Genomic DNA, 21048 nt, shown 5'->3' on the forward strand with positions numbered 1-21048 from the left:
CTTATGTACCCTATTTATGCCTCTAATAATCTTGTTTACTTTTATCAGGTCACCTCTCAGCCTCCTCCACTCTAGGGAAAACAAGCCGTCTATTCAATCCCTCCCCATAAATAGTCTTCCAGTCAAGGCAACATCTTGTTGAATTTCCTCTGCACTCTCGCCAGTGCCATCACATCCTTACAATGATGCAGTGGCCCAAACTGCGCACAATACTCCAAGTGCAGCCTAACCAGTATTTTGTAAGGTTGCAACATAATGTCTTAATTTTTAGATTCTGTGCCCTGATCTATAGAGGCAAGCATACTGTATGATCCCTTCACCTGCCTTTTGGGGGCAAGGTTTCTCCCGCAGAGTGGTTGATATCATCCCAACCTCTTCTAAAGCTTCCTGCTTTCCTGTGAATTAAGCTCCTTCAGAGCTGCTTCCAGGAGAAGAGCACAAACTACCATGAGGACAGATTGAGCAGACTGGGACTGTACTCTCCAGAATTTAGATGATTGAGAGGCGATCTCATCAAAACTTCCTACAAGGTTAAAAGGGCCGAATGTTTCCTCTGGCTGAGGAGTCTCGGACCAGCATTGACCTCGGTGCCATTTTCTTGCACTATCGCCAAATCCCTTGTTTCACTTAATATTTATAAATCAATCCATCTGTTCGTTAACTTGGTGATTGAGCCTCCAGAGCCCTCCAAGGGAGAGAATTCCAAAGGTTCACCAATCTTCACTGCTTTCCCCATCTGGCAAGTCTATCCTGTTTTGGATAAGGACACCAAAACTGTACTCAATACTCTCCTGCTGTGGTTTCACCAAGGCAGTATATAACTGAAGTAAGGGATCTGTCCTCCTATACTCAAACTTCTCAAAATAAAAGGCCAAGGTACTATTTGTCTTCTGAATCATTTGTTGTGCCTGTATGTGGGTTTTTAGTGTCTTTTGTACAAGGGCATCTGGGTCCCTTTGGACATCACCATTTTCCAATCTCTCACCTAACATGTGAAGTGATAGCAGCTGCAGACTGTGAAGGTGAATGGCTGAGGAGGATATCAAAAGGGGAAGAGTGGGTAGATAACCAAAACACTGCAGGACTGACCTTCCAGCCTCACCAACTGTTCTGTCCCTGCCAACACCATTTCTGTGATTGCTCTGCCATCCTATTTTTCTCAACAGAGGCCATGATGGAACCTCTGCCTTCCCTTCTATGCTCCCAGTAATCACTTGTGAACTCGCCCTGCAAGAAAGAAGAGAGCATGTCAATAGAAGTGGCGCAAAGCTCAGAGCATGTCTGCCCTTTCCCTCCACTCTGTCCTCTTCACCCTCCTCTCCACGCCCCCTCCTCCTTCCTCTTTGCACTCCTCTCCCTCCCACTCCTCTCCATCCTCTCCCTTCCCTCTTCAATATTCTCCTCTTCCCCCTCCCCTGACTATTCCCTCCTTCCTGCTCCTTCATCCCTCTCCAATCTTCCTCTCCCCTCCCTGCTCTCCCCATCCCTCTTCCCTTTTCCCTCCTGTTCCCTACCCCCTCCCTCACCCAGTCTCTGGTGTATGATGGGACCAGAGCTGAGGAGTAGAGGGCAGCAGAATCCTGGAGCGATACAGAATGGAAACAGGCCCTTCAGCCCACTTAGTCTGTGCTGACAAATCAACCACCCATTTACACTGATCCTACATTAATCCCATTTTTTTAAATTCTCTCCACATTCTTCCCAGATTCTACCACTCATTGACACACTTGGGGCAACTTAGTGGCCAATTAACCTACTAACACATGCATCCTTGAGATGTGGAAGGAAACCAGAACAACCAGAGGAAACCCACAGGGGAAAATGCAAACTCCAGTCCAGACAGCAGCCGAGTTCAGGATTGAACCTGGATCTCCAGTGCTGTGAGGGAGCAGCTGTACTAGTAACAGAGGAGAGCAGGACATGCATCTCTGGCTGAAGAAACAGAATGAAGGTGGCTGCAGCAGAGTGTGCATTAATTGTGGCAGAGATAGTTGTGCAACCAAAAATTTAATGATAGTAAGAAACTCAAGTAATGGTTACCACTAAAGAGGAAGCAAGGAAGAAATTAAGGAAACTAAAAGCAGTTAATTCCCCAGATCTGATTGCCCAGACCTGTAAAACAGATGGCTGCATGACTACTGAAAGTAGCAATACATAATATGGTTACTCAAGAAAGGAGTGGGGGAAAATTAACAAAATACAGACTAGTTTATCCTGACATCAATTGTTGAGAAAACATTGGAATCCAACAGTAGGATCATGGTAACAGCACGTTTTAAAAAAAAATCAGTAAGGAAGCACAAGTTGGGAATGTGACAGAGTGCTCTCTACTTAACTGGATGGATGCAGTTCCAATAACTCTGAAGGAGCCTGACACCATCCAGGACAAAGCAGCTGCTTGATTAGCATCCCATCTACTAACGTACATGTTCAATCCCTCCTTCACAGGTGCACAATAGCTACAGTGTGTACCATCTACAAAATGCACTGCAGTTATTACCCAGGCTGCTCTGACCTCACCTCCCAAACCCACAATCTCTACCACCTGGAAGGACAATAGGCAGTAGGCACATGGGAACACCACTACCCACAATTTCCCCTTAAGGTTGCACACCATCCTGATTTCGAAACATATTGCCGGTGCTTCATCATTGCTGAGTCTAAATCCAGGGCCTCCTTTCCTAACAGCGTTGTAGAGCACCTTTACTATAAGGTCTACAATCCTCGAGAAGCTGGCTAACTATCACCTTCCTGAAGGTAATTAAGCGTGGGCAAAGCCAGCTAACAGTGACAGGAATAAAGTAAAAAAAAAAGACTCGGGTGAATTGAAATTAATTAATTGAAAATAATTAACGTGGTTTCATTGAACGGGAAATGATGTTTGATGGAATTTATAGAGAGTGTAATTAGCAGAGTAGATCTGAATGGTGGCCTCCAGTACAATAGATCCTGCAGGACTACCAATGGATAATTGGGGAGGGGGAGCAGGATGGGAAACGTGTTCCATGCTGGATCAACCAGCATCCGGCATAATGATTCCATCAATAAGAGAATGAGGCAGCCCGTGTCTGCCTAGACAACATACAGACTGAGGCTGTTTAGTGACCAATAACGTTTGTACTATATAAGTACTAGGTTATGATTAACATCAATGAACCAGAGCATATCCACTTATCTTGAACATTCAAAGACATTTTCATTGATAACTTTCCATTCATCAATATCTTAGGGCTCACCATTGATCAGAAACTCAATTTGTTTAGCCAAATATATCCTATGGCCACAAGAGCAGGCTGCATATCCTGTGGAGAGCGACTGGCAATCAAGTCCTTTTCATCATGAACGAGGCACAAGTCAGGAATGTGGTGAAATATTCTTAACCTGGATGAGTGCAGCCCCAACAAACCTCCACCCAATCAGGACAAATCATCTTATTTGTCCACATCCATCCCAGCACATCGTGACTGCTGTGTATAGCATCTACAAAATGCATTCCAGTTATCCATCTGGACTACTCAAATGGCATCTCTACCTTGAATGTCAAGGACACTAGGCATATATAGGAATATCATCACATGCAAAATGTCTAAGATAAACACATCCTGACTTTGAAATATGTTTCTGTTCCTTTATCATAGTTGAATTAAAATCTAGGAATCCCCTTCCCAACACCACTGTGTGTACCTTCTGAAGGACTGCAGTGGGTCAAGAAGGTGGCTCGCCATTATCTCAAGAGCAAGTAGCGGTGGACAGTAATGCTGCCTTTGTCAGTGACAACAGTCATGGGTGAGAATCCAGAGCAGTTTCCTGTAAAACAATTTAACAATTCTCTCTCTGATCTGATACCACCATGAACATTAAGTCCTTTCCCTTTCTGTCTGTATCTCGCTTTGGAAAATTTCTGTTTGATTTTTGTAGTGGTTTCTTACTTAATGATTTTGCTTACCAAGGTGAAAGGTGGCATGAATTCAGTGAATTAATGTCTCTGACAACCAATGTAAGGCAAGTTGAAGTCCTTAATTTCATATGTAAAATTCCCTTTAACTGTTATGCATTCTTATTACAGGAATCCTTTATCCCTGTGTAACTTGATCCCCATCCTGTTTTAAATATTTATATTTAATAGGAACTTGAGTCCTCTGATATCTTACCAAATGTATTAATTGCTTAGTACGGTTATAAACCATACAGACTGGGAGTTAGCTGGTTTTATCTCTGATCAGTGTGCTAACTGGTTGCATTTTAGATACGTACAGAAATACAGGTGGGATTGGCAGCTTGGAATAGAGGTGCTAAAATGGCAATCATTGATTCTTTGTGGCAGATGAATAAACTAGATGGAAGTTGATGACATAATTTGGCTAAATTGATGTGGTTTTTGAATTAGCACCTAAACTTGATGGAATCAGATGAATGAATTTTGAAGGACTGCTTGTAATTGTGAAAGTGTACCTTGGTACGTGCCTTGATTTCTTTGGAAGCACATAACTTCATTTACAGGCAATGCCCTTTTAGAAATTGCATCTCGGCCATGGTTTAGCAAGCCTTTGTCTGTAAGATTACATGAAGTGTATAACAATTATTGGATTCAGGCTAAATTAAATAAATTGGCTAGAATTCTAAACAAGCCTCTGAAGATCTGTTTTCAAGTGGATAACTTTATTATTTAATGATAGATATTGTTGCTATTGAAATTCTGACACATAAAATTATGTCAATTTTAAATCATTGTGACAAGAGTCAACCAACTCTCCAGAGTCCATTGTCTTTGCAAGTCTGATGATGTTGATTGCACATTGAAAAGCGCTCTGATCTGAAATACTGATTTTTCCTGCATGTAGACAGGTGACTGTCTTATTATCAAGCTTGATTACAAATAAGAAAAGAAAGTTTCTTCCGTAAGAAGTGAAAGATCACTGCGGCTTACGATTGATGAATAAGCTGCAAAACTTATCTAACCAAAGCTTCTGAAGTTGAACAATGCCAACAATAAGCAGTTATCACAGTGCTGGCATACTTTGATGCCTCAAAATCAAGCCACAAAAAAATATTTGCACTATTTCTGGTTTCAATGCATATTGTATAACTGCACTTGCTTTGCTTCTGAAATGAACAAAACACGTTTGAAAGATGCACTTTTTAATATCTTGACTAGTGATCCAATTGGGGTCTCTCATCACTCAAAATTGTATTTTTGCAATAGTATTTACAGAGCCTGCAGGAACAGTTCGGCAGTGAAACTCTGTATATCCACGTGAGCAACCTTTTAATTGGTGAATTGAAATGTAAGCATTAGATATGACTGACAGTATGAGCTATCACTTTGTTCATAAGCCCATCAGCAAAGTAGATACTAATGTCAAGGCTCTGGCTTTGAGGTAATTGATTTTTATACCTCTACCACTAGGACATGATTTAAACAACTTGGTGATGACATATTTCGTGTTCTTGCAGAAAATACTTAACCAATGTCAAATTTGACAAAGTTGACTTCTGTGACTGCAGTTATGTATTCCCCAAATCCAGCTGTTCTGGGATTTCTTTTATTGACAGAAGTCTAAAGAAGAGTAAACTTATGTGGTCATATAAAATGAAGCAACTATCTGTTGACAAAATAGAGAATGTGCAGAATTGGGTACAAAACAGAAATGGCTGAAAACACTCAACAGGTCAGGCAGCATCTATGGGAAGAGAAAACGTTAATATTTGGTTTTAGTTTATTATTGTCACTCGTACCGAGGTACAGTGAAAAACTTGTCTTGCATACCGATCGTACAGGTCAATTCAACACAGTGCAGTTACACTGAGTTACTACATTTTAGGTCAAAGACTCTTTATCAGCCTTTATTTCAGATATACAGCATCTGCAGTATTTTGATTTACTTTTCAATGCAGGATCTGGTGAGACTGTGGCACGTTGCTCCATCTCTGCCCATAGACTCTGCTGTCAGTGGTTTGAATGGACACTCAAACCAAACTTAAGCTAGATAACCAACCTTGTTTCAGGTTTCTGAGCATGGGAAAGCCACGGGCATGGGTAACAACGCGCTGAGTGAGTGAAACTAAAAGAGAAAATACTGGAAACACTCGGCAGGTCAGGCAGCATCTGTGGAGAGTGTAAAAGAGTTAATGCAGGCACGAAGGAGACTGCAGATGCTGGGATCTGAAGCAACACACAAAATGCTGGAGGAACTCGACGTGTCAGGCAGCATCTGTGGAGGGAAATGGACAGTCGATGTTTCAGGTCGAGACCCTTCATCAGGACTGGAAAGGGGAGGTAGCTAGTATAAAAGGGTAGGGGGAGGGGGTGAAACAACAGTTGGTGGGGTGATAGGTGAATTCAGGTGAGGGGGAATGATAGGTGGGTAGGGGAGGGGGAGAGAGTGGGAATGATGTGGGAAGCTGGGAGGTGATAGGTGGAAGTGACAAAGGGCTGAAGAAGATGGAATCTGATAGGAGAGGACAGTGGACCATGGAATAGAGGGAAGGAGGTGAGGAGGGGAACCAGAGGGAGGAAGGTGTGGGTGATGGGCAGGTAGAGAGGATGGGGACAGGGAAAGACAAGGGGTGATGGGGCCAGTGGGACAAGGGGGGGACAGAGAGGAGTGGTTACCGGAAGTTAGAGAAATCGATGCTGATGCCGTCAGGTTGGAGACTCCCAGGATGGAATATGAGGTGCTGTTCCTCTAATCTGCATCTAGCCTCAACCTGGCAGTAGAGGAGGCCGTGGACAGACATGTCGGTGTGGGAATGGGAAGTGGAATTAAAATGGCTGGCCACCGGGAGATCCCGGCTGTTACTGCAGACGGAGCGACAGTGTTTGATGAAGCGATCCCCCAATCTGCGTCGGGCCTCACCGATGCAGAGGAGGCTGCACCAGGAGCACCGGGTGCAGTAAGTGCCACCGGTGGATTCACTGCCTCACCTGGTAGGACTGTTTAGGGCCCTGAATGGTGGTGAGGGAGGAGGTGTAGGGACAGGTGTAACACTCAGCACAGTTGCAGGCATGAGTGCCTCGAGGGGAATCAGTCAGGAGGGATGAGTGGACAAGGAAGTCTCGGAGGGAGCAATCCCTGCGGAAGGTGGAGAGGGGAGGGGGCGGGGAAGATGTGCCTGGTGGTGGGATCCTGTTGGAGATGGCGGAAGTTGCAGAGGCTGGTGGGGTGGTGGGTGAGGACAAGGGGAACTCTTATCCCTGTTATGTCAGGGGAGGGGGGAGGATGGGGTGAGGGCCGATGTGCAGGAAATGGAGGAGATGTGGGTGAGGGCTGCATCGATAGCAGAGGAGGGGAAATCCCACCTTCTGAAAAAAGCGGACATCTCGGATGTCCGGGAGTGGAAAGCCTCATCGTGAGAACAGATGCAGTGGAGACGGAGGAGGTGAGAGAAGGGAATAGCATCCTTGCAAGTGACAGGGTGGGAAGTGCAGGCACGGTAATGTAGCAGTTAGCGTAATACTTTTATAGCGCCAGCAACCCAGGTTTGATTCTGGCCACTGCCTGTAAGGAGTTTGTACGTTCTCCCCATGTCTGCATGGGTTTCCTCCGGGTGCTCCGGTTTCCTCCCACATTCCAAAGACGTACCGGTTAGGAAGTTGTGAGCGTGCTATGTTGGCGTCGGAAGCGTGGCGACACTTGCGGGCTGCCCCCAGAACACTCTGCGCAACAAGATGCATTTCACTGTGTGTTTCAATGTACATGCGACTAATAAAGATATCTTTAAATCTTAAAGAGGTGCAATCAAGGTAACTGTAGGAGTCAGTGGGTTTGTAGATGTCGGTGGATAATCTGTCTCCTGAGATGGAGACAGATAGATCAAGAAAGGGGGAGGGAGGTGTCGGAGATGGACCGAGTGAATCTGAGGGCTGGGAGGAAGTTGGTAGCGAACCTGATGAAATTGACGAGGTCCGCACGGGTGTAGGAAGCAGCACCAATGTAATCGTCCGTCAATGTAGCGGAGAACGAGTTGGGGAGCATTACTTGGGCTTGGAATATGGATTGCTCCTGGTAGCCAGCGAAACAGCCAGCATACTGGGGCCCATGCGAGTGCCCATGGCTACACCTTTGGTCTGGAGAAAGTGGGAGGAGCCAAATGAGATGTTGTTGAGGGTGAGTACCAGTTCAGCCAGACAGAGGAGGGTGGCAGTGGAGGGGAACTGGTTGGGTCGGTTATCCAGAAAGAAGTGGAGAGCCTTGAGGCCTTCCTGGTGGTAAATAGAAATGTACAGGGACTGGACGTCCATAGTGAAAATGAGGCAGTCGGGGCCAGGGAACTGAAAGTTGTTGAAGTGATGGAGAGCATGTGAAGTGTCACAGATGTAGCTGGGAAGAGACTGAACCAAGGGCAAGCACGATGGAGTCGAGATACGAGTTAATGTTATGAGTTAATAAAATGGTTATAAAAGGGTTTATGTTTCAGGTTGGTTAGAACCTGAGCTGGAGACATTAATTGTTTCTCACTCCACAGATGCTGCCTGACCCGCTGAACATTTCCAGCATTATCTGTTTTTATTTCAGATTTTCAGCATCGGCGTTTTTTTGTTGGTGAGTGGGTGGGTGAGAGAGTGGCTGGGTGAGTGGGTGGGTGAGTCAGTGGGTGAGGGAGTAGGTGGGTGAGAGAGTGGGTGAGTGGGTGGGAGGGTAAGTGGGTGAGTGGGTGGGTGAGTGAGTGGGTGGGTGGGTGAGTGAGTGACTGAGTGAGTGAGTGGGTGTGTGAGCTGACCTGGATTCCACAGGCAGGCTCCCTGCCACTGCTATCGGACTTCTGAACCAATCCCCCCCTTCCACATCCCCTTCCCTGTGGTGCTGTCACGTTCTCAGTCTCTTAATTCTACCTTTCTCCTCTCTAATGCGTCAATTATTCCTTTATTGATACATTAGCATTTCACCTTGTATTACTTCAGTTTGCGCCACTGTTTGCATTCTGTTGTTTAACTGTCACTGTATTTATTATACTGTTTACTCTGAGCTGCACTCCAGCAAGGAATTTCATTACACCCCAGTGCAGATGGCAATAAACTAATCTGATGGGACCTGGTCCCACTGAAGTGTTCTATCGGTACCGCCGTGTAGCGGTGGACAAGGACACCGAGAAATGGACCAAAGAGAAGTTGGAAACACATTTTCTGCCATTAAGTTGAGACTGAGACTGCAACAACCGGAGGTAACTTTAAAAACGCTTTAAGTCTTTTCCTTTCAACTGGAGATGGCAATGAACCGCTCACAAGAGCTGGACTACTGATGCAGGGTTTCCACCCGAAACGTTGACCATTCCTTCCCCCACCCCCACCTCCCCCCACAGATGCTGCTCGACCCGCTGAGTTGCTCCAGCAGATTGTGTGTTGCTCCAGATTCCAGCATCTGCAGTCTCCTGTGTCTCCGGGCTCTTGAGTTCCACTGGCAGCCACGACCAACGCGTGAGGAGATTTACTCAGAATCAGTGCAGCAAGCAGTCTGTATTCAGATCTCCAACCTTACACCATCGCGGATTCACCCGCTGGAAAACTCAAGGGTTCTGGTTAGTTATATTCATCTGACCAGATGATCTGAATTGATCTTGACCCCGATAACCAGCAAGAATAATAATGCAGAAGTCCAAAGAGCCCCTAGGGAGAATTACATCAAATTGATAAATAATCTTCCATTGTTTGCGCCCCGTCCCCTTCCCGTTACATCTTCTGTAAATGGGTTTAGGAAACTCGATCAGTCAGAATCGGAAGCGGAGTGTATGAGAAGAGTGCACAGACTGGGGAAATGCAACGGGTGTGGGGAAGGGGTGGTCTCAAACCAGCAAAATGATCTCGCCCGACACAGCAAGCCAGACTTGGACTAGGATGCCTCTCGGAGCGGTCTGCGTGACAGCCGGGTTAACGGGACTCCTAAGTTTTGTCTTTCTGACCGTCGCGATCGCCACGGATTATTGGTACATCATCGACGTGTCAGATTCCGGTTCTAACTATGGGGAGGGCTGGGAAGATTTAAACTCCCACTCTGGGCTGTGGAGAATCTGCGAAGGTAGGATAACCTATGCTGGACAGCGATCCTCGACTCAACCAGGAGTCGTTGAGATGTATATTTGCTCATAAATATATATAATGCATTGATTTATATTTTAAATTCTTAACTGATTGAGGATTTCCTCAGGGTTTGCCCTGCGTTTAATTCCTTCGGAATCAGCTGTAACGCCACAGATATTTCATAAAATTTGCGGCATAGTTTCTCAGCCTTTTTCTTAAAGGTGTAATGTTGTAGGGAGTTGACTTTCGTGGTGGTCTCCTGACCAACTCGAATGGAATTATTACTGTTGTTACAAGGGAGGGGAATGGTCTGTAGAAAATAATCTTCCGAGATTAGTTCGGGTTCTCAGAGATAATTGCAAGCAGTTTGCGTCCCTGTTTCCCACACTAGAATTGAGAACCCCACTCCCCAACACTGTGTGCGATCACTCACGTCTACGAGCAGCAGTAAATGCATCCCCAAAAGATATAGGAATATACATCTGGGTCATTTCCAGGTGAAGCTTCAACCTCGCCATCAACCTGGATTGAATCCTACCATCAGAATTATACCTCCCCGAATCGGGAAGGATTAACCCAGGATAATGTAACATCAGTGCGGCTCTCCAGTGGAACGGAACAGTTGGCGAATTCATATTGCTCCCCTACGTTACTGTAAGAGCGGCAAATCCTGACCTCTGGCGCATTGTCAGCCGCTGTCGCCAAACGCAGTCGCAACAGTTTTGAATTTTTGTAACGCAGAAGAGAGATGTTACGGTTATGAACGAGGGAGAGCTGTCCTTTACTTCCGCCACTTGGGGACAAGCATTTAAAAACAAAAGTCGGTGCATTTGTGGCGAGGTGTTGCGTTAGAAACCACTGCTGGTTAGCAGCCGGACACCACTGGGAGTTAGAGGCCCAGCGGTAGCGACCAGCGGGTTTAGTGAGGAGAGAAACCAGGATTTGTCAGAGGGATTTATACTGGATTCCAATTAACACCTCACACCATTGATTGTGATACGTTGGTTGGCCGGCTTTGCTTTCAGCCTAGGACCCCTGGCCGTTTAAAACCCACCCTGGTCAGTGGACAGATTACAAAGAAATACTAGAAGTGAAATCTCACTGGGTTACTTTGGGCAACGAATCAAACCAGGGACAAGGGTAGATGCTGTGTTTGTAATTGTGCCTGTTGAAAATGAGGCTCCAGCACACAACTTGGGGACTGATTTGTAACTGCCATGATTAAAATAGGCTCCGAGCTCTTCAATTGGGAACCTGCAAGTTTAGCTCTGTAGGGTTGAATTCACAGAGGTCTCACCTGTGGTTGCAGTCAGACAATTTCACTAAAAGATGAGGAGGGTGTTGGTTGAAAGTCGGTGCTACCTATCAGGATAGCTGGAGGAACTGAGGATGAGGGCACGGAACCTCTCAGAGTCTGCATCAGAAAGAGGGTCCCTCACATTTACTCCAGAGGAACTTTTCCATCAATACCACATTCCTGCCTTGTTTGCACACCTTTTGATTCCCTTAATGCTCAGCTATTAATCCTGCTCTTAAATATACGAGTCAAATGAGCATCCTCATCCTCTGTGTGGTTACATTTCACCTGATTAGTCCCATGGTAAAAGGTGTTGGCCGTTTAGGATGTGACCTCTGATTCTTCACAGTCCACCCAGGAGAAACAACCTCTCAACATGCCCAGTGTTATGGGAGTTGTGTATGTTTCAAAGAAATCAGCTCTCATTCTTCCAAACTCCGAAGACCTATTCCAGTAAATCCCAGCTCATAGGAAAGCCTTCTGATCAAAGTCAAAAGTCGAGTTTATTGTCATATGCACAAGTACTTGCAACAGTATCACAGGCACATAGCATCAGATAAGCAGCATTCTCAAGAAAACCATGGATTAAACAATTTTTACAAGAAAGAATACCTTTAGGACAAAAAGAAAAAGTCCATTTTAGTGCAAAGTGATCAAAGAGGTCATAGTGTTGCTAAACTATAGTGATTAGGGTTGTGCCGGTTGGTCCAAGAACCAAATGGTTGAAGCAATGTAGCTGTTCTTGAACACGGACAACAATCGAGTGAAAACGAGAGAGACTGTAGATGCTGGAATCTGGAGCAACAATCAAACTGCTGGAGGAACTCAGCAGGTCAGGCAGCATCTGTGGAGGGAATTGGACTGTCAATGTTTTGGGTTGAAATCCTTTATGTAGACTAACAATTGAGTGAACCTTCCTTGCACCCCTCTAAGGCAAGTACATTCTTCCTTGGGAAAGGAGATGAAAACAACACAGGGAACCCCAACTGTGATATTACCAAAATCTTGGATAGGTATTGGTATTGGTTCATTATTGTCACTTGTACTGAGGTACAGTGAAAAACTTGTCTTGCATACCGATCATACAGGTCAATTAATTACACAGTGCAGTTACATTAGGTTAGTACAGTGTGCATTGAGGTAGTACAGGTAAAAACAATAACAGTACAGAGTAAAGTGTCACAGCAACAGAGAAAGTGCATTGCAATAAGGTGCAAGGTCACAACAAGGTAGATTGTGAGGTCAGAGTCCATCTCATGGTATAAGGGAACCATTCAATAGTCTTATCACAGTGGGGTAGAGGCTGTCCTTGAGCCTGGTGGTACGTGCCCTCAGGCTCCTGTATCTTCTACCTGATGGAAAAGGAGAGAAGACAGAATGACCCATGTGGGTGGGGTCTTTGATTGGCTGCTTGGCCAAGGCAGCAAGAGGTAGGAGGGGAGGCTGTTTTCCGTGATGCGCTGGGCTGTGTCCACAACTCTCTGTAGTTTCTTGCAGTCCTGGGCAGAGCAGTTGCCGTACCAAGCTGTGATGCATCCAGATAGGATGCTTTCTATGGCTCTAATGTGCCCAGATAGAAGATGAGGTGCTGCTCTTCAAACTTACAATGAACTTCACTCGAATGGTGCAGAAGGCCGCAGTCAGTATAGGAATGGGATGGGTGTGTGCTAACCCCCTCTCATCCCAGCCAGACCAACAATACAGTGTCCTTGGTGCTCATCTTCTATCCCACCATCTTCCGCACTCAATGGATCATCCTTCACAATTTCCACCATCTTCAATAGATCCCACCATCAGACACGACTCCCTTATCTGCTCTTCTACCTCCACCAATCTCTCCCCTCCTCATTGGAAGAAGAGCACTGCTTCATCCAGAGGGAATTCTTGCAGCCCCTGGATGGGGTGAAGGAAGAGGTAAGAGACAATATGTTGCATCTACTGTGTTTGCAATGGGGCAGTATCATGAGAAGGGAAGAGGCACCATTCCAGTAAAGTTCATTGTAAGCTTGAAGAGCAGCACCTCATCTTCTATCTGGGCACATTAGAGCTTTCAGGTCGCAATACTGAATTCAACAATTTTAGGGAATTCACTTTTCTCTTTGTATCAGAACCGACCAGCTCTACTGTATGTTATCCATCTGTGATACTAACTTGGTTTTTCTCTCTCCGTAGACCACTGCCTGATGTTCCGTGCATTTCCAGCATCCTTCTTTTGGTTCAGGTTTGCCCACAGCTCTGACCTGCATCTCACAGCCCTACACGTCCCTCTGTTCTCTCTTTCACTAACTGCTCTCATTAACCTAAACATTATAATCAGCTGAGCAACCCTGGCCCTGACCTTTCAATGATATCCCCTTTATCCTGTCCGTCATGTTCCCATCCCCTTGCAACATAGCACTAACTTGCTTTCTCTCTATTCCAGTTCTGATGAAGGATTTTCATCTCTATTTCCCCTTCTGCAGATGCTGCCTGACCTGCTGAGTGTTCCCAGCATCTGTGGCTTTTCAAATTACAATCTATTTTGAATATTGTCTGTACCAATTACATGAAACATCCGGGTAATTCCATTGGTCAAGTGGGGACTATTTTCCATTGCAATTCTGATGACTTTAAAAAGATAAATGTTATAAAGATAAAAGATACATTTATCTCACCCCATAAGTGGACAACCTGAACAGTTAGATTTTCTGTTGGATAAGCAGAAGAGCCAGAAGTCATTTATAAAGAGACTTGGAGGTCACTGTGAAGAAATTCTGAAAGAAAGCAAACTGGGGAAGGTGGGGCAGATCTAATTCAATAGGCATTGAGTTTGCGGTCCTTATCCATAGCAGTAGTGGGCTGGATCTAACTGGCAGCTCTGTTTAGAACCGCAGGCTGGCTGCAGTGAAGACTAACTGATGGATCTGTAGAGGTAAGATATCTTTAGTCACATGTACATCGAAACACACAGTGAAATGCATCTTTTGTGTAAGCTGTGCTGGAGGCAGCCCGCTAGTGTCGCCACGCTTCCAGCGCCAACATAGCACGCCCACAGCTTGCTAACCCATACGTCTTTGGAATGTGGGAGGAAACCAGAGCACCCGGAGGAAACCCACGCAGACACTGGGAGAATGTACAAACTCCTTATTGAACCCGGGTCGCTGGCACTGTAATAGTGTTACGCTAACCACCCATATAGCTGCAGTGCCCATGTTAGTGTGTTCCAGAGTACCATGCTGGTGCACGACAGGCCTGGTTCCATAAGCTACTGAGCTGATGAGCTTGCTTCTGGTCTCTCAGCCAAGTCGGGAAACATCTAGCACAGTCCCATTCATTTGAATGGGTTCACTGACCTTCACTGAAAATGGAAGTGAAGTTAATTTGTTCTTTACCCCTACATTATATGAATATTAAATTAATTTATATAAGTTAAATGCAGTTTTAAATATATTTGTTTATCAAATTTGTTATGAATGTATTTTATGTTCAAAATTATTTCAACTGTTTCTAATTATCTCTGATCATTGGGCAAATTTAGTCACATTGTAAAAGACCTTCTGATAGGCTGAGCAGAACTTTGGGAATGGCATAGTCCCAGAAGCTAATTGTGACCCTGGATGTGCCGTGAGAAGATTGAACACAATCTGGCCCATTGTCATTTCACTTTAAAGTTAATTACATTCCATTCCCAGCTCTTCAAACCACCCAAAGTGAAGGGGATACCATCACCTGGAAGCTACCCTCCAACCCACACGCCACCTTGACTTGGAAATGTATCACTATTCCTTCACCAACACTGGATCAAAATCCAGGAACTCCCTCCCTCACAGCATCGTGGGTATACCCACACCTCACTGCAGCGGTTCAAGAAAGGAGTTCACCCCCACCTGGGCAGGCATGGTAGTGTAGCGGTTAGCGTAATGCTTTACAGTGCCAGTGACCTGGGTTCAATTCCGGCCACTGTCTGTAAGGAGTTTGTACGTTCTCCCTGTGTCTGCGTGGGTTTCCTCCGGGTGCTCTGGTTTCCTCCCACATTCCAAAGACGTACGGGTTAGGAAGCTGTGGGCGTGCTATGTTGGCGCCGGAAGCGTGGCGGCACTTACGGGCTGCCCCCAGAACACTCCATGCAAAGGATGCATTTCACTGTGTGTTTCAATGTACATGTGACTAATAAAGAAATCTTATCTCATCTCATCTCAAGGGCAAGTAGGGATGGGCAATTAAATGCTGTCTCACCCTACGAAGCCCACTTCCCTTGAATGAATAAAAAAAAATTAAATAATTATTAGGCAAAAATATCACATTTTCAGAGAAAATTTACACTTTGGCATAAACTCTGTAAGTCTTTTGCAAATGTCTAGGTAAATTCTGTTGCTGAAACTTTGTCCTTGGATTTATCACCTCTAATCTTCACAATTTCACCATGCTTCTGGCCAGGCTCCTCATTTTACTCTCTCTAATCCCAAAGTCATCCCCAATTTTACAATTTGTGTCCTAAATAGCATAATATCCTGTTCGCCCATCACCCCTGTGTTTACTGATCCACACCAGTTCCAGATTAAACAACGTTCAGTTTTAAAGTTCCAAGTGTTTCCACATTCCTGATGGCCTCACTGTTCCCAGTCCCTGGGCTGGATTATACTTCTTCCTCCTGTATTCTGCACTTCAGTCATTGAACTTGGCTTGTCAACGTGAGGACTTCAGACTTCATTTGGTTCCATCAAGGATCTTTGGCACAAAGCACAGGTACCATGTCTGAGTAAAAGAGAGGAATTTTTTAGGGGCCCAACATAATCTGCAGACACTGAGTCTATCAAATCTAACTAAATTGTACTTTCTGTTCCATATCACATTGCCTTTTCCATGCACGCTTACCAAGTTCACTTTGAAGCCTAGTTTGTTAGTATTAATGCAGAACAAAGGATCAAATTTAATCACAGTTATTAAATTATTAACTTACTGTTGACTGTGTGAAATTGATGGGAGTTATACATAGTATATAGGTATACAGTGAGCAAATCAGAAGAACAGCCAAGAATGGCCAAATTTCCTGAAGGTATTCAGCAGATCATAGTCAACGAGTGAGAGGGGGTGGCGGTTGAAAGTCTTTACAGGTCTGAAAGGCATCCAGCAAATAAATCACAAATCCAGCCATTATGCGTGTCATTTCCCACCAGAAACAATGAAGTGTCTTGTTTCATTATAAGGAAGTTCACAGAAAAGTGTCCAATGCAAGGCCAAATCCGATACCTTTTTGGTAGCAGTGTAAAAAACCTTAAGGATATTTACCCTAAGTCTGCAATATATGGACAGATTGAAATTATTTTGTATAATCATGTTATGTTATTAGGTTTGGATTTTGACTCGGATATTCTCTTAGTTACAGTGGTTTAGATCACTCCCGTTATTAGTTTAAGTATCTTGCATTCATTAGTGTGTCTGTGTGGCCAAAATTAAATCATGGATTAGTGTAGCTCTGCAATGTAACAATGAGAATTGTGTAGCTGGTGATCTTAGCTGGATTGCGTGTGCCTGGTCTAATATGCATTGGTGCAACTTTTAACAGTAAACTAACAGTTAGTGAGCAGAATCCAGGCGTGCATTACTAAGCTGTTACGTCTCACTGATGGTGAGTGTGCACAGCTAGTAAAATCCACTCAATTTCACTTTTCTGAGAAAAGGAAAGAAATGACAAACCATATATTCCGTCTGTTTTGCTTGTGGGTGACATTACAGGTGCAACGTTGGAATTGTTTTTGCTATTTTTTGGGTGTTAGTATTAATATTCATGATATGCAAACACAGACTTGTGAAGCAAATCTAGCTGTTAGCCTGCGACTGTGCAGGGAGTACACAGAACATAATGAAAAGCAGTGCATAACATTGATTTGACATCAATATTATCATTTTGCAGTTCAATTCTCTTGCAACTGCCCTCCTTTAACCTCACGTGTCTGAACTGGTGCTCAGTAGTGTGAAGGATCAGCTCTCTTCAGCTACACTGTTTAAAAGAATCATTAATTTACAAGTTAATTGGCGGTTGATTGTTTCTCCCCGGTTATTCTTTTTAACTAAAACTGCCGCTTGATCATCTCCAAATTTAGTCACCCTATCACTGGAGGCCGTGCTTTCAGATGTCAAGGCCCTACGCCCTGGGATTCCCTTGCAATCCTCTCCACCCCTTGACTTCCCTCCCTCCTTAAAGATACCCCTTAAAACCCAAACCTGCTGTCATCTTTTCTTGGATCTCCTTAATTGACTTGCCCTCAGTCTTGTTTGGTAATACTCCAGCAGATTGCCTTGCGATGTTTCCCTTTAATAAAGGTATAATGTAATGCATGCTGTATGTAATTGGCCAGAAATCTTACCACTGCCGATTCATTGAAAGATGGGGAGTTGGGTGCAGAGAGATGTACAAACCCTAATCTTTGTTGTACTGCAACAGGAAATCATGCAGAATGTTGCTGAGGGAATAGCTTAAAGGAAATATAGTAGAAATACAGCCTTATATTGATGACGAATGTATTTATGGGAGCAATGTTCATGAGCAGTGCTATGGTTACCAATTTAATTGCTTCAAGGATAATCTAATCGGATCCTCTTGCAGAAGCGAAAGACAAGGTAGGCTTGTGGCTGTTAATGTTTGAAATAAATAGTTTATAGATGGGATTAAGTGAAACATTTTATTGGCACTCAAAACATTTCAACAATGTACTTGCAGTTGATTTAGTATAGCTGTTTGTTATGTTTTACCTTCTAGCTTCAGGACATAAAAAATAGCATTAATTTTAAAGTTGTAATACTAAACTGTGCTGTGCTGCATAGACACATCAGTACATGCTGCCACCACAAAATGAGTTACCAATAAAATTATTTTGATTTAGTAGTCTAAAACAGCCAACTATATCGATTTAAAATGGATATTAAAGCATTTTAATATCTACATCCATCACTGAAAATCTATTGACCAAATAACCTCTGCCAGTGCTCTGCAGCTCTAAACATAGGATCCCTTTTGCTGTAAGTAATTAATGCTGCTCCTGTACACACTAATAGCTGTACTGGTGAAACTTAGAACCTCAAGCCACAGCAAGTAGCAGTTTCAGTTGTACGGACTCTTTGAAAGAGGGAGAAGTTTCTAAAGGCATCAGCTGGGAAGGTTGGAAAGAGAGTGCTGGGGAGGGACCAAGTCTTGTTGCAGTTGGGAAAAGATGGGACCAATAATCACAGCAGACTGGGCAATGGAGAACCTGGAAGCAAGGGTTCAGGAGAACGTAATGCCATGTGGTGCTCAACATAGATGACTACTTCAATGGTGCTGAGGTCGAGAGGGTTGACAGCTTCAAGTTCCTGGGAGTGAACATCACCAATGGCCTGCCCTGGTCAAATAACGTAGATGCCACGGCCATGAAAGCTCACCAGCGCCTCTACTTCCTCAGGAGGCTAAAGAAATTTGGTTTGACCCCTTTGACTCTCACCAACTTTTACCGATGTGCCATAGAAAGCATCCTATCTGGATGTATCATGGCTTGGTACTGCAACTGCTCTGCCCAAGACCGCAAGAAACTGCAGAGAGTTGTGGACACAGCCCAGCGCATCACGGACACCAGCCTCCCCTCCTTGGACTCTGTCTTTACCTCTCATTGTCTTGGTGTAGCAGCCAGCATAATCAAGGACCCCACCCACCTGGGACATTCTCTCTTCTCTCTTCTTCCATCGGGTAGAAGATACAGGAGCCTGAGGGCACGTACCACCAGACTTAAGAACAGCTTCTACCCCACAGTGTTAAGACTATTGGATGGTTCCCTTATACAATGAGATGGACTATGACCTCACGATCTACCTTGTTGTGACCTTGCACCTTATTGCACTGCACTTTCTCTGTAGCTGTGACACTTTACTGTTATTGTTCTTACCTGTACTACATCAATGCACTCTGCACTAACTCAATGTAACTGCACTGTGTAATGAATTGATCTGTACGATCAGTTTGTAAGACAAGCTTTTCACTGTACCTCGGTACACGTGACAATAATAAACCAATACCAATACCACAGAGAGGTATAGTTGACAGGAATCCACACTGAAGACATCCAAAGCCTTTGTCACTCAACTATAGAGCACGGTGCCCTAACCTCTGGTGGGACAGGATACAATCAAGAAAGATGATAGGACAGTCTGGGATACTGGCTGATCATTATGGCTTGGTGAGTATGAATATATTAAGCTTTGGAACAGTTCTTCCAACTTTGAGACCTCCTTAAACATCAGCAAGGGGAGTTTCTCAGAGTCAATTGGACAGGGTACACTTTCACTGTTACAGCTCTGAGCACATTTCAAAAGGACTTCATTAGCTGTAGATGCTTGAAATATCCTGAAAGGCACCTTATAAGAGCAAGTGTTTCCTTCTTTTCAAATCTGATGTCTAGGTTGGAGCCAAGTAGTCCAAGTGGTTTATTCTTATCCGCTCTTGTAATGATTTGAAAGGCTTACTTGGCCATCCCGGAGGGTAGCTAAGAGTAAATTATATTGACATGAGACTCATTTTCAGGTCAAAGTATGTTTCCTTCCTTACAAGGCATTAGGACACCAGTTGGAATTTTTAAGACTTTACAGCAGTAACCTCAAAGGAACAAGGAAACTTCAAGCTTAATCAACACAGTTGTGCTTTGAACTCAAGAGCTCCTGTGATTGAGGACATCAGAGACCTGACGACTTGAGCAGCTCAAGGAACAGTCATTTTCAAGTATTGACTGAAGCTGAAACACACAATGGTTCAGGAATCCACCTTCCTCATCTCAGGCCCTCCCTCAGGGTCAAGGACGATATTCTCGTTCTGTAGGTAGTGATAAGGCCAACATGGGATCCACAGACTCCAGCACAACTGGGATGAGAGGTGCTTGATAGGGACGGGTATGTGCTTATCTGAGAGGTGATGCACCCCTTCTAATATTTCATGACAGGTGGCGATGAATCAGCTTACCGGAGCAAGATAGGACACCTGGTTGAGTGGTGCTGCAACAACAACCTCTCGGTAAAACTAAAGAGCTGATCGTTAACCTCAGGAAGGGGAAGGAGGGTGAAGATGTGCCAGTCTGCATTGGGGGATCGGCAGTGGAGAGAGCAGCTTTAAATTCCTGGGCGATGACCTGTCCTGGGCCCAGCACAGATACAATCAGAAGGAAGATCCACCAGCGTCTTCACTTTCTTAGGAGGTTAAGGAGGTTCAGCTTGTCACCGAACACTAAAAAAAACTTATACAGATGCACTGCTGAAAGTATCCCCCCGGTTGCATCATGGTCTGGTACGGCAATTTGAATGCGCAGGAACATAAGAAGCTGCAGAGAGTAGTTGGCTCTGCCCAATACATCATGGGCACATCCCTCCCCACCATCGGTGGTATCTAGAGGTGGCGCTGCCTCAAGAAGGCAACATTCATCATCAAAGATCCCCACCATGCCATCTTCTCACTGCTATCATCGGGCAGGAGGTACAGAAGTCTGAAGTCCCACACCACCAGGTTCAGGAACAGCTACTTCCCTTCAACCATTTGGTTCTTGAACCAACCAGTAAAACCTTAATCACCGCAGTTTAGTAACACTATGATCACTTTGCACTAAAATGGACTTTGTTTTTTTTTGTTCTAATTGTTTTCTTTCATAAAAAATTGTGTATAATTTATGTTTAATTTATGTTTTTCTTGTGAATGCTGCTTATCTGATGCTCTGTGCCTGTGATGCTGCTGCAAGTAAGTTTT

At 44.5% G+C, this 21048-nt stretch overlaps 1 protein-coding gene across 1 annotated transcript in view; it reads left to right on the top strand.

Moving 5' to 3' along the window:
* The first annotated feature begins 9832 nt into the window (after positions 1-9832).
* Positions 9833-21048, top strand: part of LOC127580112 (transmembrane protein 235-like) — a 54395-nt gene continuing 43179 nt past the window's right edge. The window contains exon 1 of the mRNA XM_052033325.1: positions 9833-10013. Coding sequence (XP_051889285.1) covers positions 9833-10013 — 181 coding nt within the window. The remainder of the gene's footprint in view (positions 10014-21048) is intronic.

The sequence above is a fragment of the Pristis pectinata genome, chromosome 18 (genome assembly GCF_009764475.1).
Source record: "Pristis pectinata isolate sPriPec2 chromosome 18, sPriPec2.1.pri, whole genome shotgun sequence".
In the NCBI taxonomy this organism is placed as follows: domain Eukaryota; kingdom Metazoa; phylum Chordata; class Chondrichthyes; order Rhinopristiformes; family Pristidae; genus Pristis; species Pristis pectinata.